Source organism: Salvelinus namaycush, chromosome 13 (assembly GCF_016432855.1).
Source record: "Salvelinus namaycush isolate Seneca chromosome 13, SaNama_1.0, whole genome shotgun sequence".
NCBI classification, from domain to species: domain Eukaryota; kingdom Metazoa; phylum Chordata; class Actinopteri; order Salmoniformes; family Salmonidae; genus Salvelinus; species Salvelinus namaycush.
In genome coordinates, this window is record NC_052319.1 from 6,670,811 (window position 1) to 6,690,631 (window position 19,821).

Consider the following 19,821-nt stretch of genomic DNA (forward strand, 5'->3'; position numbering starts at 1 on the left):
AACTTCTTACAGATGCACACTCGAGCATCCCGTCGGGCTGTATCACTGCTTGGTACGGAAACTGCACCGCCTGCAACCGCAGACTTCTCCAGAGGGTGGTGCGGTCTGTCCAACGCATCACTGGGGGCAAACTACCTGCCCTCCAGGACACCTACAGCACCCGGTGTCACAGGAAGGCCAAAAAATATCATCAAGGACAACCACTCAAGCCACTGCCTGTTCACCCCGCTATCATCCAGAAGGCGAGGTCAGTACAGGTACTTCGAAGCTGGGACCGAGAGACTGAAAAACAGCTTCTATCTCAAGGCCATCAGACTGTTAAATAGCCATCACTAGCATATTAGAGGCTGCTGCCTATAAACATAGATTTGAAATCACCGGCCACTTTAATAAATGGAAAAGTAGTCACTTTAATCATGTCTACATATCTTGCATTACCTATCTCATATGTATATACTGTATCCTATACTATTTTACTGTATCTTATTCTATGCCGTGTTGACATTGCTCGTCCATATATTTTTATATTCTTAATTCCATTCCTTTACTAGATTTGTGTGTATTGGGTATATGTTGTGTAATTGTAAGATATTACTGCATTACTCCTCGGATGGTGCTATAATCGAGTCCGTGCATACAAATACCCTAGTATTTGGATTGTCAATGATTTATTGTTTAAAAAACATACAACTGAGCTTGTTAAGAAACTACGTTTTAAAATTATTATTTTTTACAGAAGCAGAACTTGTCTCTCTTTAGTCAGCAGGAAGCATATTGTGCAGTCAATCTTTCTGCCTGTTGATTATGGCGATACTATTTATCAAAGTGCAGCTGCCTCTACTCTTAAACCCTTGGATGCCGTTGGAGGAATTGGTGCCTCCTAGGTAATTTCAGACAGGTGTAACGTGACCTTTCTACTGAAGAATGTTTTTTTTATTGTGTTTTGCTTTTTGTGTAATGTTGTGTATATGAATGTGTAGTTTAATGTGTTTTTATTGTATTTTTATGGGTATTGTGGTGCTATACAGGGCTCATCTGGAAAATAGACCTTGGTCTCAACATTGTCTTCCTGTCAAAATAAAGGTTAAATATATTGTGACTGTATGAAGGCATGCGCCCCAACAGCATTCCTCTATCAACCACTACTCACACAGTTAAGATTTGGTCACTGTTTGCACTTAAAGTTGGGAAGTTGACTGAGTATATGAAATGGTGCTAGCACACCTCACAATGTTTTATGAAATGTAAATAAAGAAAATACTAAACCAAGATGTCTAAAAGAGGATGTGAAATGTTCACTTTGCCTGTAGTGTGTAGACTTGAACACTAGGTGGAAGCCTTATTCCACCGGAAAGTTTCATACCTCAACGCAAAGAACAACATCACTTGATATTCAAACTGCTCTTTTGTGAAGAAGTTTGAAACGTGGGATACATAGACGTGGTTGTGTTTTTGATTGTTTTGTTCTGTTTACAATTCAAGATAGACCGCTTGACTCCCCTGGTGTTTCTTAGGGTGTGCTGTTCCCGTTAAACCCATGCTTGTAATTGCTGCTCGTTTTTACCAGAATCCATTGTGATTCACTTCGCTTCCTTTTATCCAAAGCAGTAAATGTTTATTGGAAGACTCATCTAAAATCCTTGTTGGCCCTTGTGTTGAAGATAAGTGTTTGTCTCGGGGTGAAAAACAATTATCAGGCTTTTCATCCTACTGAGACTTGACTACAATTGGTCGCTTGGTTTGTATTCATTGTTCTTGCTCTTGGAAAAGAGCTATCCAATCGTTTGCGTTCCTATCTACCAGAACGTGTGTTATGGAGAATTAAGTGGAGTCCTGGGTTTTTTGACAAAATTATTTAGAACGTAATTAGGACCAAAATCATGTGGGTCTTAACAAGGCTGAAATCATGCAGGTCCTTTATCAGCAACGGCTAAATCGAGGAAGAAGAGTCACTGGTCTCAGGATTTAACCAATATGTTTTTACCTCCCTGAGTTGATTTGCTCATCAAGATGAATACTAAAACTTAAAACGATAAATAACTATTGACTTTTTTTAAACTTTCAGTTCTGCTCTGTAAGACCACGCTGGTCCCACATGATGTAACATGCAGTGAGCTCCAAAGTATTGGGACAGTGACACATTTGTTGTGTTTTGGCTCTGTACTCCAGCACTTTGGATTTGAAATTATGCAATGACTATGAGGTTGAAGTGCAGATTGTCCGCTTTCATTTGAGGGTATTTTCATCCATATCATGTGAACCATTTAGTTATTACATCACTTTCTGCACATATTCCCTGCGTTTTAGGGGACTAAAAGTATTGGGACAAATTCATGTGTATTAAAGTAGTAAAAAGTTAAGTATTTGGTCTGAGATTCATAGCACCCAATGAATACATCAAGCTTGTGACTACACATTTGTTGGATCCATTTGCTGTTTGTTTTGGTTCTGTTTCAGATCATTTTGTGCCCAATAGAAAATAATGGTGTTTTGTGTGATTTTTGGAGTCACGTTTAATTGTAAATAATGATATATGTTTCTAAACTCTTCTATGCTACCATGACTACAGACAGTCCTGAATGAATCATGAATAATGATGAGTGAGAATGTTAGAGGCATAAATACCCCCCCCCCCCCCCCCCCCCAAAAAAAATGCTAAACTCCCCTATTGTAATGGTGAGAGGTTAGCATGTCTTGGGGTATGATATTTTTGCGTCTGACTTTCTCACTGAACATTATTCACGATTCGTTCAGGACTATCCGTAATCATGGTAGCATCCACATTTTAACGTGAAAGTGTTTAATATTATATTCTTATTTACATGAAAAGTGGCACAATACATTATTTACCATTTCATTTCTGAGAAACGGCAAATGCATCCAAGTTTGTAGAGTCACAAGCTTGATGTAATCGTTGTGTACTAGGATTATGGGACCAAATAATAAACGTATTACTTTTAATACACAAATATCTTCATTTGTTCCCATACTTATGGTCCCCTAAAATGGGGGGGGAGGGGGGGATTTACAAAAAGGGCTGTAATTTCTAAACGGTTCAACCTAAATGGATGAAAATACCCTCACATTAAAGCTGTATCATTTCAAATCCAATGTAGCCAGTTACACTGTAGTTAAGCATCCACTCACGCGTTGTCTTCCATGTCTTTTTACACCAGGAGAGGTTCAGCTACGTGTGTCCGGACCTAGTGAAGGAGTTCAGCAAGTACGACACGGACGGCTCCAAGTGGATCAAGCAGTACACCGGCATAAACAACATCAGCAAGAAGGAGTTCACCGTCGACGTAGGCTACGAGCGCTTCCTCGGCCCTGAGATCTTCTTCCACCCGGAGGTTAGCAGTGAGCACTTTGCTATTTAAACGGCTGCTTAGCGAGAGGTTTGCGCTATGCTAATCACCTAGCATACTATGAGTGGGAGATGTTCCTCTTCAGTGTCATCCCACATTAGCATAATGCTAGCAGAACTCTGACCCCCCCCCAGGTCTCTAGGTTAGAGTAGCTTAAAATGAGTGGTTAGGACCGTCATAAGTAGGGTACTACGACACTGAAAGCACAGATGACCTATAAACACAAACTACAGCCAGAAGATGAGTTGTGCAGTTAAGAGCTGCAGAGGCCAGAGTGAATGATGGATAAAGACGTCTTTAAAATGGTTAAGGTGTTATTTTAAGGTTACACTATGCAGAAATTGCTCCGCCATTTCCTGGTTGCTAAAAATCTAGTAGGTTGCCTAATTTCAGTTTGTGACAAAATAAGCTAGTATCGTGTAGAGAATCATTGTACCGTCTAAACCGCTGTGAAATGTATTTTCCATAACCAAAAATGTTGTTTCAGCTGTTTGAATCTGATGTACAAACCCGAAAGTAAAAGATAAACTTAAGAACGGGAAGCATAGAAATAGGACAGATCTACTGCTTCTTAGACTTGCTTTCAGGTAGAATGATAGCAACGTGAATTTGGTCAGGTCGACCAAAAAGTTACATATTGCCACTTTTTTAAAGATATTTATCTGTGAACGTAGGCGTGTACACACTTTTAAACTTTCTCTCACACTCTTCTTCCTCAAAATCCACCAGTTTGCCAATCCTGACTTCACCCAGCCCATCTCTGAAGTTGTGGACGAGGTTATCCAGAACTGCCCCATTGATGTCAGACGTCCCCTTTACAAGGTAATCATATCCCTGAACTACATAGATATTGGTTGAAAAACCACATCCAATTAATATCCAATCAGCACTTTGGGTTTAACTTGTACAGACTTATCGGTTCTCTGGGCCCTTTCAATATTGTGTGTGTGGTGTGTGTGCTCGAGTTGAACCCTGTTTTGTGTGTTAGGACATGTTAACCAATCTTAACTCGACACGCTGTGTTCTTCTCCAGAACATTGTGTTGTCGGGCGGCTCCACCATGTTCAGGGACTTTGGGCGGCGTCTGCAGAGGGACCTGAAGAGGACGGTGGACGCCAGGCTGAAGATGAGCGAGGAGCTGAGCGGGGGCAAGCTCAAGGTGAGAGCAGTCCCTAGTCATGGAGAGTTGTCTATTTAGCCTAATAATTGTGGTCCCCGCGAGCTGCTCCTGTTCTTATTGTTTTTTTTCTCTTAGTTGTAACCAGCTACAGTTTTGGCAGAGCATTAGGTTAATGTAGGAGGTAAGACATGTAAGATCTTTATTTGTGGTGTTTTGCTTTTGCCCTGTCAGCCCAAACCAATCGATGTGCAAGTCATCACTCATCATATGCAGAGATACGCAGTGTGGTTCGGAGGATCCATGTTAGCCTCAACTGTAAGTATCACAAATCCGTTTCGCCGTTCTGTAGGTAACAAACAGTACTAAAACTAAAATTGTGGAAATTAGTATTAGTTGTTCTATGGCACACATTTCCTGTTATAAGGAAACCTCTTACTTGGCACATAGTAAAGCAACTTAATGATTGGAAATGTCATTCAGAGAATGTTATTTTATATGCCATCTGCGAAACTTGCCTCCCTAAAAATGTATTAGTGCTGAAAGGTTACTGTCAGCACTTTATCTGAATTTCAGTGATTTGTATTGTCAGCATGATTACTGCCATGTAGTGCTTACTTAAGGGCATGCTATCTTCCAGTTTCCCTGTAACTCAGTTGAAATGCAAAAGTAATAAAAAAAAAGTCCTTATTTTAATTGAATATGAAAGGGAAACTCCCATAATGTACTCGGGAGCATCCTTTGACAATGTTTCGGGAGGTTACAACATTGCATGACTCATGATGAGCCAACCGATTGGCACTTTTTTTAGAACAGGAACTCTGGGACTGTAATGATGTGCCTGTGAAGTGGGTTGTCATCAGTGTGAGATTTTACAGCACAGCATTACAGACTTTTAGTCTTGGGTTATCCAGGGCATCATTTATTTGTTTCTGTTTTCTGAAATGTCCTTTTGGTTTGTATGGTTGAGATGTGCATCTGAAACATGTTTTTAAGATGAAAAAAAGGAGGGAATCTCTCTGCACAGCAGTGTGTCCGAGTTCCAGGTGCTGGTTTTGACAGGAACAACTAGTATTCAAAAACAAGAGTCAAAACCGCACACAAAGGTTGTTTGTCTTTTATTCAAATATGCCAAATATCAACACATTGCTTTCTCTTTTCTAGCCCGAGTTCTACCAGGTATGCCACACCAAAAAGGACTATGAGGAGATTGGCCCTAGCATCTGTCGCCACAACCCCGTGTTCGGAGTCATGTCTTAACTGTGGCCCTCCAACATCCTAATGGTTAGACCGGGTGGGGTCGGTAGGGTTGGGTGGGTAGGGGTTGGGAGGGGAGACAGTGGGTCAGGGGTGGTGAGTTTGTGCTTTTTGATTGCTTGTTCACTCTGGATGTACAGAACGAGAGGCGATACAGATCTTTTTTCTTTTTTTTATGAGAAAAAAAGAAACAGTCCGGCTGGAAAATGTATTGTGAATGTTCCTTTTTTTGTTTTGTTTTTGTTTTCCAAAACGAGGGAAATATGGTTTCTAAACCAAAACAATAAAAGATCATTTCCGGATCTGTCAAGCAACATGCAGAAAGCTAAACGATGATGGTAAGGATGGTGGTGGTAGATGTAATGATGATGACAACAACATTGATGATAATAAAACCAGAAGTCATGAAACATTTATTTATGTTTAAAGAACATGAGTCCGGGCAATATCTGACGACTCAAGATATCGTTGATCATGCCAAGGTTATAGAACATATTGTCTTCTTTATTTTCCATTACATTTTTCTGCTTCAAATGCACTTCACTTTGTGTATCACAGCAAGAGCTTGTTTATATTTCGTAAAGGTTTTTTATATGTAAAAGTTGGGAAATTGGGGAAAGTTTTTATTGCATACCAGTATCAGCAAGTGACTGTTTTAACCCACAATGCAGCTTTGATACGCAGTATTTTCTTAAGTTAGAAAACTGAAATGTTTCTCCCTCATCATTCCCCCATTTGTCTGTCCTTGCTATTCTCCCTTTAATTCTACATTAACATTAACACGCCTTCGCTTTCACTTTCGACCATGCCAGATTTCCTCTTCTATGTCTTAGCGAAAGAAAATAAAACTATTCATGAAATAATAACAATGAAATTGAAAGAGAATGACTGTCGGACCAGTATTGTTAGCCTAGATTTGTTTTAAAATTAAATACCAAATTATTAAAAAACAGATGTGATTTGTTTATTTAATGCCTCGCAACATTCCAATAAAGGCTCAGATTTGTTTCTTAAGTGGGCTATCGTTTTCTTTTTAATGATTAGCATTTTTTTTTAGATTTCAAACAGAAATTAACAGCACAGACAGCAAATGCAGTCAACACTCCACAATGTCATATAAAGATCTCCAGCCTATGATGAACAAAAAGCGAAAAGACTGGAATATATCCATTTTTGACTGGGTTCTTGTTTGCCGTGTCTCAAATTTTGTCCAGTGCTATGTCACTGGTTCATGTGCAATTGTATATTTTCTCAAATACATCTAGCATAAATCTTAAGATTTATATTTTTATATAGTTGATGGAATTCGATGCTTTATTTAGTGTGGGATGTGACTGACATGCAAAACAAAGTCTTTACACTTTTGTAGTTTTACCCAGAAGTCAATCTTTTCATTGGAGCCATTGAATTGTCATTTGCTAGGGATCCTTGAGAAATGTCACATTAGCATGTATCGCCCTGTCCCATTCTGTCTTGCGGTCTGAGCTCTAAGCACTGCCAAATGTGTGACATGTTGCTGAGTACAAAGCACTTTGGGTTTGTCACTGGCATGAAGTCTCACAGGTCGAGTGCAAAATGATCGAGGGAAATGCGCTTTCACACCCTCGCACACCGGAAACTTTTTCTAACATGCATTCAGAGACTGCAAGACAGGAGAATGGGATAAGGCTTATGTCTCCATCAGGAAGTGATGCCAGCATTAGGCCATGGCCACATTGGGATTTCGTGTTGAAGAATTTGAGGGAGCCCATGTTTTTTTAATGGGAGTCATCCGTTGCCGGACAACCAAGATTATTGTGCGAAGACGAAGATCCGTCTTTTCGTGCGAACTTGTCAGAAGAAAGTAGAGATGAGTTGTACTTTTGAATATACAATTTTATCTGTGTTCATTCATCTCAGTGTGGCTGTGGCCTTAGGCCAGAGACACACTGAGATGCATGAGCACTTAGTTGAATTTGGAAGTTTACATACACTTAGGTTGGAGTCATTAAAACTCGCTTTTCAACCACTCCACAAATTTCTTGTTAACAAACTATAGTTTTGGCAAGTCGGTTAGGACATTTGTGCATGACACAAGTCATTTTTCCAGCAATTGTTTACAGATTATTTCACTTCTAATTCACTGTATCACAATTCCAGTGGGTCAGAAGTTTACATACGCAACAACGTTGACTGTGCCTTTAAACAGCTTGGAAAATTCCAGAAAATGATGTTATGGATTTAGAAGCTTCTGATAGGCTATTTGACATAATTTGAGTCAATTGGAGGTGTACATGTGGATGTATTTCAAGGCCTACCTTCAAACTCAGTGCCTCTTTGCTTCACATCATCGGAAAATCAAAAGAAATCAGCCAAGACCTCAAAGAAAATTGTAGACCACAAGTCTGGTTCATCCTTGGGAGCAATTTCCAAATGCCTGAAGGTACCACATTCATCTGTACAAACAATAGTATGCAAGTATAAACACCATGGGACCACGCATCCGCCATACCACTCAGGAAGGAGATGCGTTCTGTCTCCTAGATATTAACATACGTTGGTGCGAAAAGTGCAAATCAATCCCAGAAAAACAGCAACGGACCTTGTGAAGCTGCTGGAGGAAACAGGGACAAAATGATCTATATCCACAGTAAAACGAGTCCAATATCGACATAACCTGAAAGGCCGCTCAGCAAGGAAGAAGCCACTGCTCCAAAACCGCCATTAAAAAAAGCCAAAATACGGTTTGCAACTGCACATGGGGACAAAGATCGTACTTTTTGGAGATATGTCCTCTGGTCTGATGAAAGAAAAATAGAACTGTTTGGCCATAATGACCATCGTTATGTTTGGAGGAAAAAGGGGGAGGCTTGCAAGCTGAAGAACACCATCCCAACTGTGAAGCACGGGGGTGGCAGCATCATGTTGTGGGGGTGCTTTGCTGCAGGAGGGACTGGTGCACTTCACAAAATAGATGGCATCATGAGGAAAGTAAAATTACGTGGATACGTTGAAGCAACATCTCAAGACATCAGTCAGGAAGTTAAAGCTTGCTCGCAAATGGGTCATCCAAATGGACAACGACCCCAAGCATACTTCCAAAGTGGTGGCAAAATGGCTTAAGAACAACAAAGTCAAGATATTGGAGTGGCCATCACAAAGCCCTGACCTCAATCCCATAGAAATTTGTGGGCAGAACTGAAAAAATGTGTGCGAGGAAGGAGGCCTAAAAACCTGGCTCAGTTACACCAGCTTTGTCAGGAGGAATGGGCCAAAATTCACTCAACTTCTTGTGGGAAGCTTGTGGAAGGCTACCCAAAACGTTTGACCCAAGTTAAACAATTTGATGGCAATGCTACCAAATACTAATTGAGTGTATGTAAACTTCTGACCCACTGGGAATGTGATGAAATAAATACAAGCTGACATAAATCATTCTCTCTACTATTATTCTAACATTTCACATTCTTAAAAAATAGTGGTGATCTTAACTGACATAAGACAGGGAATTTTTACTAGGATTAAATGTCAGGAATTGTGAAAAACTGAGTTTAAATGTATTTGTCTAAGGTCTATGTAAATGTCCGACTTCAACTGTATATGAGGTACTACATTGTCATTTTCTTTCTGTCAAAAGTACAACTCCAGTCAACTATTTTCGGACGAGTTGCATCAGCTAAAAAAAGGGACTGTTTGTGCTATTTTGTCGGACATTCATCTCCGTTGAATTCCATTTTCGATGACTGCTTGAGGAAAACTTGTTCCTACCTGTGGGCTATTTCTGTCCTTCAAGAGAATCAAAGCCACCATAAACTATCAGTGTCTGCGTGTACGTGAATGCATAGCCCTTTGGCGAAAGACAATATGGAACCAGACGACTTACACGCAAGTGGACTGGAGGCTGGAGGAGATTGGAGACTGCAGGGGCCTTTTAGTGATGTCCACTCAGAGCAAATACGAGTGCCTAATTAGTCACTTAGGCAAGGTAGTTGGTCTTGATCTCAACTTATTTTGCTTGTCTAAGGGGGAAAAACTTGGTGCACCACTTGGTGTTAAAAGATTCCGCTCTAATGTACGATACCTTCGACACAGGCAAATTACACCACAATTCAAAGTAGAAACTCACTGTCAGCTCTCATGCATTGGTCCTGAAAACCAAATCAGAGCTAACTTGAGCATGAGCCTGTTCTTCACCAATGAAAATGGTTTGGAAAGGAAATCATTGCTGTTCAAGAGACCCATAACTGGTTGTGGTAATTACAAAGAAAAGGATGAAGGGAAGGCAGGATTTCAGTAGCACTTTACAAAAACCTATTTATTCCTAGCTGTAATATAAAGCGTTACCAGAATTTCCTTGGCTATCTCACTCCAAGTCTTGCTCACCAACCATACACACCTGGAAGCCTGGCAAGGGAGACTGAAACTACCCCAAAGGGCAGGGTTTCAGGATATTCCTGGGTTTAGCATTAGTGTAACGGCCCCAATTACACCTGTGCATGGCTCGTAAGTGCTTCAGTTTCACTTGGTCGGCAACTAGGTCCTCATCGGCCAATGAGTTTAGAAAAAAAAAACATGAGCATTCGGATTCCCCCAGCACTGTAGCAGGACAAATAGAGAGTGAGCTGAGAAACGATAGCCTCATTTATATGGAGAAGAGGTTTCTTCTTTGAGCACAGGTAATAGGTTCCTGCTCGAAAAAAGAAACCTACCTATTCAAACAGCCTTATTTCGCAAACAGAAAATCAATTTCGGTGACCGGCACTTAAATGGGCAATTTTCATACGGTATTGTTTGTGCAAGCTGGGACAAAGCAAGGCTCTGATGTATACATTAACTGTGACAGAAGGAACAGATGAGTTTTGTTGACAAAGGAGAAATTATGTGTGGGGTAGGAAATTAGAAAGTGTTATATGGGAAATAACGCTATTTTGGTGTTGGTTTGTAGTATAATGTGTCTGGAATATAATTCATATGAAACAACTTTATGTATGTGATTGATTGTATAGACTGTATCCCTAACAGTAAGTACAAACCAACTATTATTTCAAACAGAACAATCAAAATATTCCCATTGTTGATGCAGGTCCAACCAATTTAGGTTCGGCATCAACAACTCTGGCCCAAGGCCTATCCCCTAACAGAACACCAATAATTGCACCCATTTCAATCCACTGCATACTTTTACGTGCAGTGTCTGGTTTTGTGATGTGCAAATATGGGTTCAACTAAAGTTACACTGACAAATTAGCTGAATACTACAACAATGTGAAAATCGCTTTTGAACGATAGTATGTATCTAAAGTACATGATCACTCTGGGTCTAAAATGCATGGTGTTCTCTCTCCAGACGGAAAGTGTCTCGTTCCGCATAGGTAAAATAGTTTTTCATTATCACGGTGAAAAACCCATGCATGAGTTCTATAAACCTGTAAGCACTATAAGAAGGGCTTCCGTTTACCCTGACACATTTGCCTGAATACGCACACTGAGTGAGGACAGGAAATGAGTGGCCTCGCAGGTCTGCAGTTCACACAACATCTTCTGCGTGTGACAGAGTGGGGAGCAGGTTCAGAGACAGAGCCCTGGAGCCCAGATCAAAGCCCATGTCCAATATAATGGGCAATCAGCATCCAGGAAAGGATTGTGGGTAGGTTAAATACCAATGTGTCACACAAGGCAGATCGATTGGACACAGCATTTCCATTGGGGGGGGACTTGAATAGCCGCCGCTTCCCTCGGCGTCACACATCCGATGTCATTTGATGGCTAATGACATATAGACTCAGGTGATTGCAGGTCCTTGTGCGTTCATAACTGAAATCCAGGAGAGCAATACAGGGTCCATCTACTGTGATGGGCCGGAAATCAGATGCCTCCTCGCTTGAACGATTGTCAATCATATGGAGAGGGTCAAAAGGCTTCCTGGAAGATGACCACAGTAATAACAAACATCAAGGTGGAAATGATTCACTGTCTCCATTTTGGTGGACCCACTGTTCCATCCAGACACACTTAAGTAGTCACCTGTCTGAACCTGATTGTGTGTGTGTGTGTGTGTGTGTGTGTGTGTGTGTGTGTGTGTGTGTGTGTGTGTGTGTGTGTGTGTGTGTGTGTGTGTGTGTGTGTGTGTGTGTGTGTGTGTGTGTGGACCATAAGCATAGTAAACCAACAAAAATTGGGGACATTTTATTATTCCTCACGAGGTGTCACGATCGTCTTGACTTTGTAGAGAGGACCAAAACGCAGCGTGTGAGAAATACATTCTTCTTTTATTTGAGAAGAGCAACAAACGAAACAAAACAACAAACTGACGACCGTGAAGCTATATAAACAGAAATGGTGCTGACACTGACCACTACACACTGACATAGACAATTACCCACAACAGCTAAAGCCTATGGCTGCCTTAAATATGGCTCCCAATCAGAGACAACAATAACCAGCTGTCTCTAATTGAGAACCAATTCAGGCAACCATAGACTTTCCTAGACACCTACACTGAACACTAAACCATCTACTCTACTTAACCCCCTAAACCATACAACACCCTAGACAATACAAAAACACACAAAGACAACCCACCCCAACTCACGCCCTGACCAACTAAATAAATAAAAGAAAAAGGAACAATAGGTCAGGAACGTGACATAACCCCCCCCTTAAGGTGCGAACTCCGGGCGCACCAGCATAAAGTCTAGGGGAGGGTCTGGGTGGGCGTCTGTCCACGGTGGCGGCTCTGGCACTGGTCGTGGTCCCCACCCCACCATAGTCACTACCCGCTTTCGTAGCCTCCTCCAAATGACCACCCTCCACATTAACCCCACTGGATTAAGGGGCAGCACCGGACTAAGGGGCAGCACCGGACTAAGGGGCAGCACCGGACTAAGGGGCAGCACCGGACTAAGGGGCAGCACCGGACTAAGGGGCAGCACCGGACTAAGGGGCAGCACCAGGATAAGGGGCAGCACCAGGATAAGTGGCAGCACCAGGATAAGGGGCAGCACCAGGATAAGGGGCAGCTCCGGACTGAGGGACGGCAGCTCCGGACTGAGGGATGGATCCTGGCTGGATAGCGGATCCTGGCTGGCTGGCTCTGGTGGATCCTGGCTGGCTGGCGGATCCTGGCTGGCTGGCTCTGGCGGATCCTGGCTGGATGACGGCTCTGGCGGATCCTGGCTGGATGACGGCTCTGGCGGATCCTGGCTGGATGACGGCTCTGGCGGATCCTGGCTGGATGACGGCTCTGGCGGATCCTGGCTGGACGGCTTATGGCTGGCTGACGGATCTGGCTGCTCATGGCTGGCTGACGGATCTGGCTGCTCATGGCTGGCTGACGGATCTGGCTGCTCATGGCTGGCTGACGGATCTGGCTGCTCATGGCTGGCTGACGGATCTGGCTGCTCATGGCTGGCTGACGGATCTGGCTGCTCATGGCTGGCGGAAGGCTCTGGCTGATCCTGTCTGGCGGAAGGCTCTGGCTGATCCTTTCTGTCGGAAGGCTCTGGCTGATCCGGTCTGGCGGAAGGCTTTGGCTGCTCCTGTCTGGCGGAAGGCTCTAGCGGCTCCTGTCTGGCGGAAGGCTCTAGCGGCTCCTGTCTGGCGGACGGCTCTGTAGGCTCATGGCAGACGGGCGGCTTTGCAGGCTCATGGCAGACGGGCGGCTTTGAAGGCTCAATACAGACGGGCAGTTCATGCGGCGCTTGGCAGACGGACAGTTCAGACGGCGTTGGGCAGACGGGCAGTTCAGGCGCCGCTTGGCAGACGGGCAGTTCAGGCGCCGCTTGGCAGACGGGCAGTTCAGGCGCCGTTGGGCAGACGGGCAGTTCAGGCGCCGCTGGGCAGACGGCAGACTCTGGCCGGCTGAGACGCACTGTAGGCCTGGTGCGTGGTGCCGGAACTGGAGGTACCGGGCTAAGGACACGCACCTTCAGGCTAGTGCGGGGAACAACAACAGGGCACACTGAACTCTCAAAGCGTACTATAGGCCTGGTGCGTGGTACCGGCACTGGTGGTACCGGGCTGAGGGCACGCACATCAGGGCGAGTACGGGGAGAAGGAACAGTGCATACTGGACCCTGGAGACGCACATTTGGCCTAGTGCGTGGTGCCGGAACTGGTGGTACCGGGCTGGGGACACGCATCTCAGGGCTAGTGCGGGGAGGAGGAACAGGGCATACTGGACCCTGGAGACGCACATTAGGCCTAGTGCGTGGTGCCGGAACTGGTGGTACCGGGCTGGGGACACGCATCTCAGGGCTAGTGCGGGGAGGAGGAACAGGGCATACTGGACCCTGGAGACGCACATTAGGCCTAGTGCGTGGTGCCGGAACTGGTGGTACCGGGCTGGGGACACGCATCTCAGGGCTAGTGCGGGGAGGAGGAACAGGGCATACTGGACCCTGGAGACGCACATTAGGCCTAGTGCGTGGTGCCGGAACTGGTGGTACCGGGCTGGGGACACGCATCTCAGGGCTAGTGCGGGGAGGAGAAACAAGACGTACTGGACTCTGGAGACGCACAAAAGGCTTGGTGCGTGGTGCCGGAACTGGAGGACTGGTACGAGGGGCTGCCACAGGAGAGTTAGCACGTGGAACTGCTACAGGAGGTGCAGGACTAGGGAGGCGTACAGGAGGCCTGGTTCGTGGGACTGTCATTCCCAGACGGTTAGCACGCACCTCAGGACGAGCATGGAGAGCTGACTCAGGTAACATCACTTCCCGCACACGCTCTGTCGGGTGGATTTTGTGCCTCACGCACCAACACAGCAGCTCCCTCATTTCACTCTCCTCCAACCTCCCCAATAAATCCTTAACAGTCTCTGTATCATTCCCATTGCTCACCTCCAATATCAGCCCGACTGGCTCAGGTTCCTTCTTAGGGTCCTCACGGGTAGCACGGGAAGTTGACGCAGATCTCCTATCTGGACTCGCCACACTCCCCATGAGCCCCTCCCCAATAAATTTTTGGCGTTTCCTCGAGGGCTTCCTACCTTGCCTTCGTGCTCCTTTCTCCAGCTCCATAATCCTGTAACCCTCCTCACACTGCTCCAGCGAATCCCAGGCAGGCTCCGGCACTTTCTCTGGATCGCACGCCCACCTGTCTATCTCTTCCCAGGTTGTTCTCCACTCATCCTTTTCCCGGGTCCATTCCTCCACTAAGCGCTGTTCCATCCTTTCACGCTGCTTGGTCCTGGTTTGGTGGGTAATTCTGTCACGATCGTCTTGACTTTGTAGAGAGGACCAAAACGCAGCGTGTGAGAAATACATTCTTCTTTTATTTGAGAAGAGCAACAAACGAAACAAAACAACAAACTGACAACCGTGAAGCTATATAAACAGAAATGGTGCTGACACTGACCACTACACACTGACATAGACAATTACCCACAACAGCTAAAGCCTATGGCTGCCTTAAATATGGCTCCCAATCAGAGACAACAATAACCAGTTGTCTCTAATTGAGAACCAATTCAGGCAACCATAGACTTTCCTAGACACCTACACTGAACACTAAACCATCTACTCTACTTAACCCCCTAAACCATACAACACCCTAGACAATACAAAAACACACAAAGACAACCCACCCCAACTCACGCCCTGACCAACTAAATAAATAAAAGAAAAAGGAACAATAGGTCAGGAACGTGACACGAGGTCAATTGCTATTTCTAGGGGGTTTAGGGTTAAGGTTTGAATTAGTGTTAGGGTTAGAATTACGTTAAGGTTTAGGAGCTAGGATTAGTTTTAGGGTTAGAGTTAGGAGCTAGGGTTAGGTTTAGGGTTAAGGTTAGGGTTAAGTTTAGGGTTAGGGTAAGTTGATGGGTAAGAGTACGGGTTAGGTTTAGGATTAGGGGTAGGGGAAATAGGATTTTGAATGGGACTGAATTGTGTGTCCCCACAAGGTTAGCTGTACAAGACTGTGTGTGTGCGTGCATCTGTGGGTTGTCCATTCACCAGAAAGCTATACATTTGGAGTCCACACCTACCCTTGGCTGGTTTCACCAAAGGGAGTTTTCATCTCTAATTTAATGCAGGAAAAAAGTCAAACGCAGAAAAGGAGAGAGGGTTCTTTTTCAGCACCTTAGTGCTAATTGAACTATTTTCCAATTTCCCTGAGCCCAAAGGGCACAGCACCAACACATAACACAAAGGAAAACAAATGGGTCCCTTCAGAGAACAAACACACTAAATCCTGCTCTCTGCATAATGTTCTATAACTCTATTTGTAACATTTAAAAATAAAAAATGATCACGTTCATGTTTATGGTTATATTGCGATATGCTCCTTATTGATTTGTGCTATAACAATCCATATTTCAAACAATAAAATGTATGTACCTTTGGATGTAAAATGGTAGGACTACATGATCAACCAATAATATTGATTAAGTTATACTCAAGTTGAAATTATAACCGGTACACTTACTGTATACTCAGTTAACCAATCTCACGTATGCTGCAATTCAAAGTTTAGCTGCAATGTGTGGAATTCAAAATAACCTACATAGATATGTGATGTATTGGACCAGAAGGCTCATTTGGATATTGACAGCAACTATCCCCACAACATGCAGAAATGGTCTAATTGAGAAACTAAACTTCAAACCAGATATTAGCTCAGAAATGAGAACTCCACTGTGCTTCACTCTAGCCTGATCTAAGTCTATATTTTCATTCTCCCCGGGTGAAATAAACATGTCATAACAACGATTAAAGGAGAAAGGGAGGAGGAAGGAAACGGGATGTCAATGTTGTCGGATGGGTTTTTATTGGACGGACAGAGACCGGACCCTGCAGAGTCAGGATAGATAGAGGAGCCTGGGGAGAAAGAGGAGAGATGAAAGAGGTTGAAGTCTGAGAGTTGAATAGAAGTGGCTGGGATCGCATCCAGAAGGAGATATCAGGGAGACAGAAGAGGTGTAGGGGGTGATAGGAGTCTGAGGAGAGGAGGCTAGAGAAGGATAAGAGCTAACGGGAAAGACAGAGGGATGGAACGAGGGAGCGCGCCAAGCACAGCTTCTTATTTACCTCCTTGTTTTATGTTGCTTTCATGTTTTCAGGGCTCATCATTTCCAGTTAGACGTATTAGGTCATATGGGTTATAACTATGAGGCGTTTCACTATGAAAAATACATAAATGAGAACTACATTGCATTTTCTATAGCCTCTAATGTCTTATGCACTGACTTGAAGTTGCTTCGGGTAGGAAGATATAATGTAAATTCAACCATAATTCATGAAGTGTATATTCAAATAATGTAGATAATTTCAGACAGATTGTTTTGCATCATACACCTTATGTGCTGAATACCTAAGCTAACCCTTGGTGGAGATCTGTATGAGGACATTCATAGATTTAGCTGAGGATCGGGGGTGGGAGAGAAGTCATTTTTGAATAACTGCAGGAGCCACGGTACTGCTCTTTACAGTTGGTAAACATACTTTAATTGGAACGTGCGAGAAACAGATGGTCGTGCTGACCTCAGTGTGCCATTCCAAATGCACATATTTTCTAAGCTGTGGGCATTATCCGATGACAGGGTCATTTATCAACTGTTCCCAAATTTGAGAGAGGATTAGGCTGACTCTTATCTTCTCCGTGCCAAACTACCTTCCATTGTAATGCTTAAAAACCTCTTAATAAGGATCCGGCCCTTTAAAAGAAAAATTTGCCTAAAATGACATACCCAAATCTAACTGCCTGTAGCTCAGGACCTGAAGCAAGGATATGCATATTCTTGATACCATCTGAAAGGAAACACTTTGAAGTTTGTGGAAATGTTAAATTAATGTCGGAGAATATAACACATTAGATCTGGTAAAAAATAATACAAAGAAAAAAACATGCGTTTTTTTGTATTTTTTTGTACCATCATCTTTGAAATGCAAGAGAAAGGCCATAATGTTAAATCGCATTAGCCTACGTTAGCTCAACCGTCCTTAACCTCTCTTGGGTAGGGGGCAGTATTTTGACGTCCCAATGAAATGCGTGCCCAAAGTAAACTGCCTGTTACTCAGGCTCAGAAGCTAGGATATGCATATAATTGGTATATGTGGATAGAAAACACTCTAACGTTTCTACAACTGTTAAAAGTATGTCTGTGAGTATAAGAGAACTGATATGGCAGGCGAAACCCCGAGGACAAACTATCCCCAAAAAATAAATTTCAGCCTACCTCTATTTTCAATGGCTATCACTTTAATTATAAGGCCAAGTCCTCCCAGATTGCAGTTCTTAGGGCTTCCACTAGATGTCAACAGTCTTTAGAAATAGTTTCAGGCTGGTTTTTGTAGTGTTTCCAAGTGCGTGGACGAGAGCGCGTTCTTTGGTATTTTTCTCCGGTAAAGACAATAACGATTCTCCGTCTTAAATTTTATTGTTTATTTACGTATAAGGGTACCTAAAGTTTGATTATAAATGTTGTTTGACTTGTTTGGAAAAGTTTATTAGTAATGTTTGGGATTCATTTTGTATGCATTTTGATGGAGGGAAACTGGGTGGATTATTGACTGAAGCGCGCCAGCTGAACTGAGTTTTTATGGATCTAAAGAAGGACATTATCGAACAAAAGGACCATTTGTGATGTAACTGGGACCTTTTGGAGTGCCAACAGAAGAAGATCATCAAAGGTAAGGCATTTTTTATATCGCTATTTCTGACTTTCGTGTCGCACCTGCCTGGTTGAAATATTTTTTCCATGTGTTTGTATGCGGGGCGCTGTCCTCAGATAATCGCATGGTTTGCTTTCGCCGTAAAGCCTTTTTGAAATCTGACACCGCGGCTTGATTAACAAGAAGTTAAGCTTTATTTTGATGTATTACACTTGTGATTTTATGAAAGTTAAATATTTATAATACTGTAGTTTGAATTTCACGCTCTGCAATTTCACCGGATGTTGGCCAGGTGGGACTCTACCGGAACATACTGGGACAAAACAGTATATAACCTCTACATAAGGGGAAGGAACATCCTGGGACAATACAGTAAATAACCTCTACATAAGGTGAAGGAACATCCTGGGACAATACAGTATATAACCTCTACATAAGGTGAAGGAACATCCTGGGACAATACAGTAAATAACCTCTACATAAGGTGAAGGAACATCCTGGGACAATACAGTATATAACCTCTACATAAGGTGAAGGAACATCCTGGGACAATACAGTAAATAACCTCTACATAAGGTGAAGGAACATCCTGGGACAATACAGTAAATAACCTCTACATAAGGTGATGGAACATCCTGTATGTGGGACACAGGAGGAGTAATTCAATTTATTTCAATTTCTGGTTTATTCAATAATGCCAACCTCCAAAGGCAGGGCAGGGCAGGGCAGGGCAGGGCAGACACACACACATACACCCACACACACACTCCACCGTATCCCTTTAATAAAACAAGCCTTCAGAAACCCCATGATTAATCAGAGAGATGGCCATTAGTCAGTACACTCCACCGTATCCCTTTAATAAAACAAGCCTTCAGAAACCCCATGATTAATCAGAGAGATGGCCATTAGTCAGTACACTCCATCGTATCCCTTTAATCAATTTTGAATTCAGGCTGTAACACACCAAAATGTGGAATAGGTCATGAAGTATGAATGGATATGAAGACACTGTATATTTTGCATTCTGATGGGGTACGACAGTTGAACTAAGCTCATTAGGAATTCATAGGTTAGATTCTTCAATAATCAATGGGTATATTACATTAATTTCTAAGTCCAAAAATGTATGCAGCAACTGCTGTTTGCCCCTTTAACTGTTAGTGGGGGAAATGCTAAACTGACCCAAGATCAGCGTTTAAGGGAAACTTCACCCTCCACCCCTGAAAGTAGACAGTATAGTCATCATCACCACACACTCCACACTAAAGACCAAGGTCCAGGATGTATCCATGAAAAAGTTTCACCCAAACTTTCTTGAAGGTCTTCAGTCTGATAAAGTGCATCCTGGCTTTTAAAAAGCTGCGGCAAGCTATCTGATGCCGACAGACCAGCCAACGTGCAGAGCTAATGCTGTTTTCCCAGAGATGCACTCAGCCACTGCAGATCACAGTTGTGTTCCTTTCGCAACGATGTGGGATAAAAACAG

The 19,821-nt window shown here is 43.2% G+C and overlaps 1 protein-coding gene across 1 annotated transcript in view; it reads left to right on the forward strand.

Annotated features, from left to right (window-relative positions):
* The window catches only part of LOC120058196 (actin-related protein 3-like), a 28,035-nt gene extending 21,282 nt beyond the window's left edge, over positions 1-6,753 (forward strand). The window contains exons 8-12 of the mRNA XM_039006685.1: positions 3,177-3,350; positions 4,095-4,187; positions 4,399-4,524; positions 4,717-4,800; positions 5,647-6,753. Coding sequence (XP_038862613.1) covers positions 3,177-3,350; positions 4,095-4,187; positions 4,399-4,524; positions 4,717-4,800; positions 5,647-5,742 — 573 coding nt within the window. The 3' untranslated portion in view covers positions 5,743-6,753. The remainder of the gene's footprint in view (positions 1-3,176; positions 3,351-4,094; positions 4,188-4,398; positions 4,525-4,716; positions 4,801-5,646) is intronic.
* Positions 6,754-19,821: the final 13,068 nt, after the last annotated feature.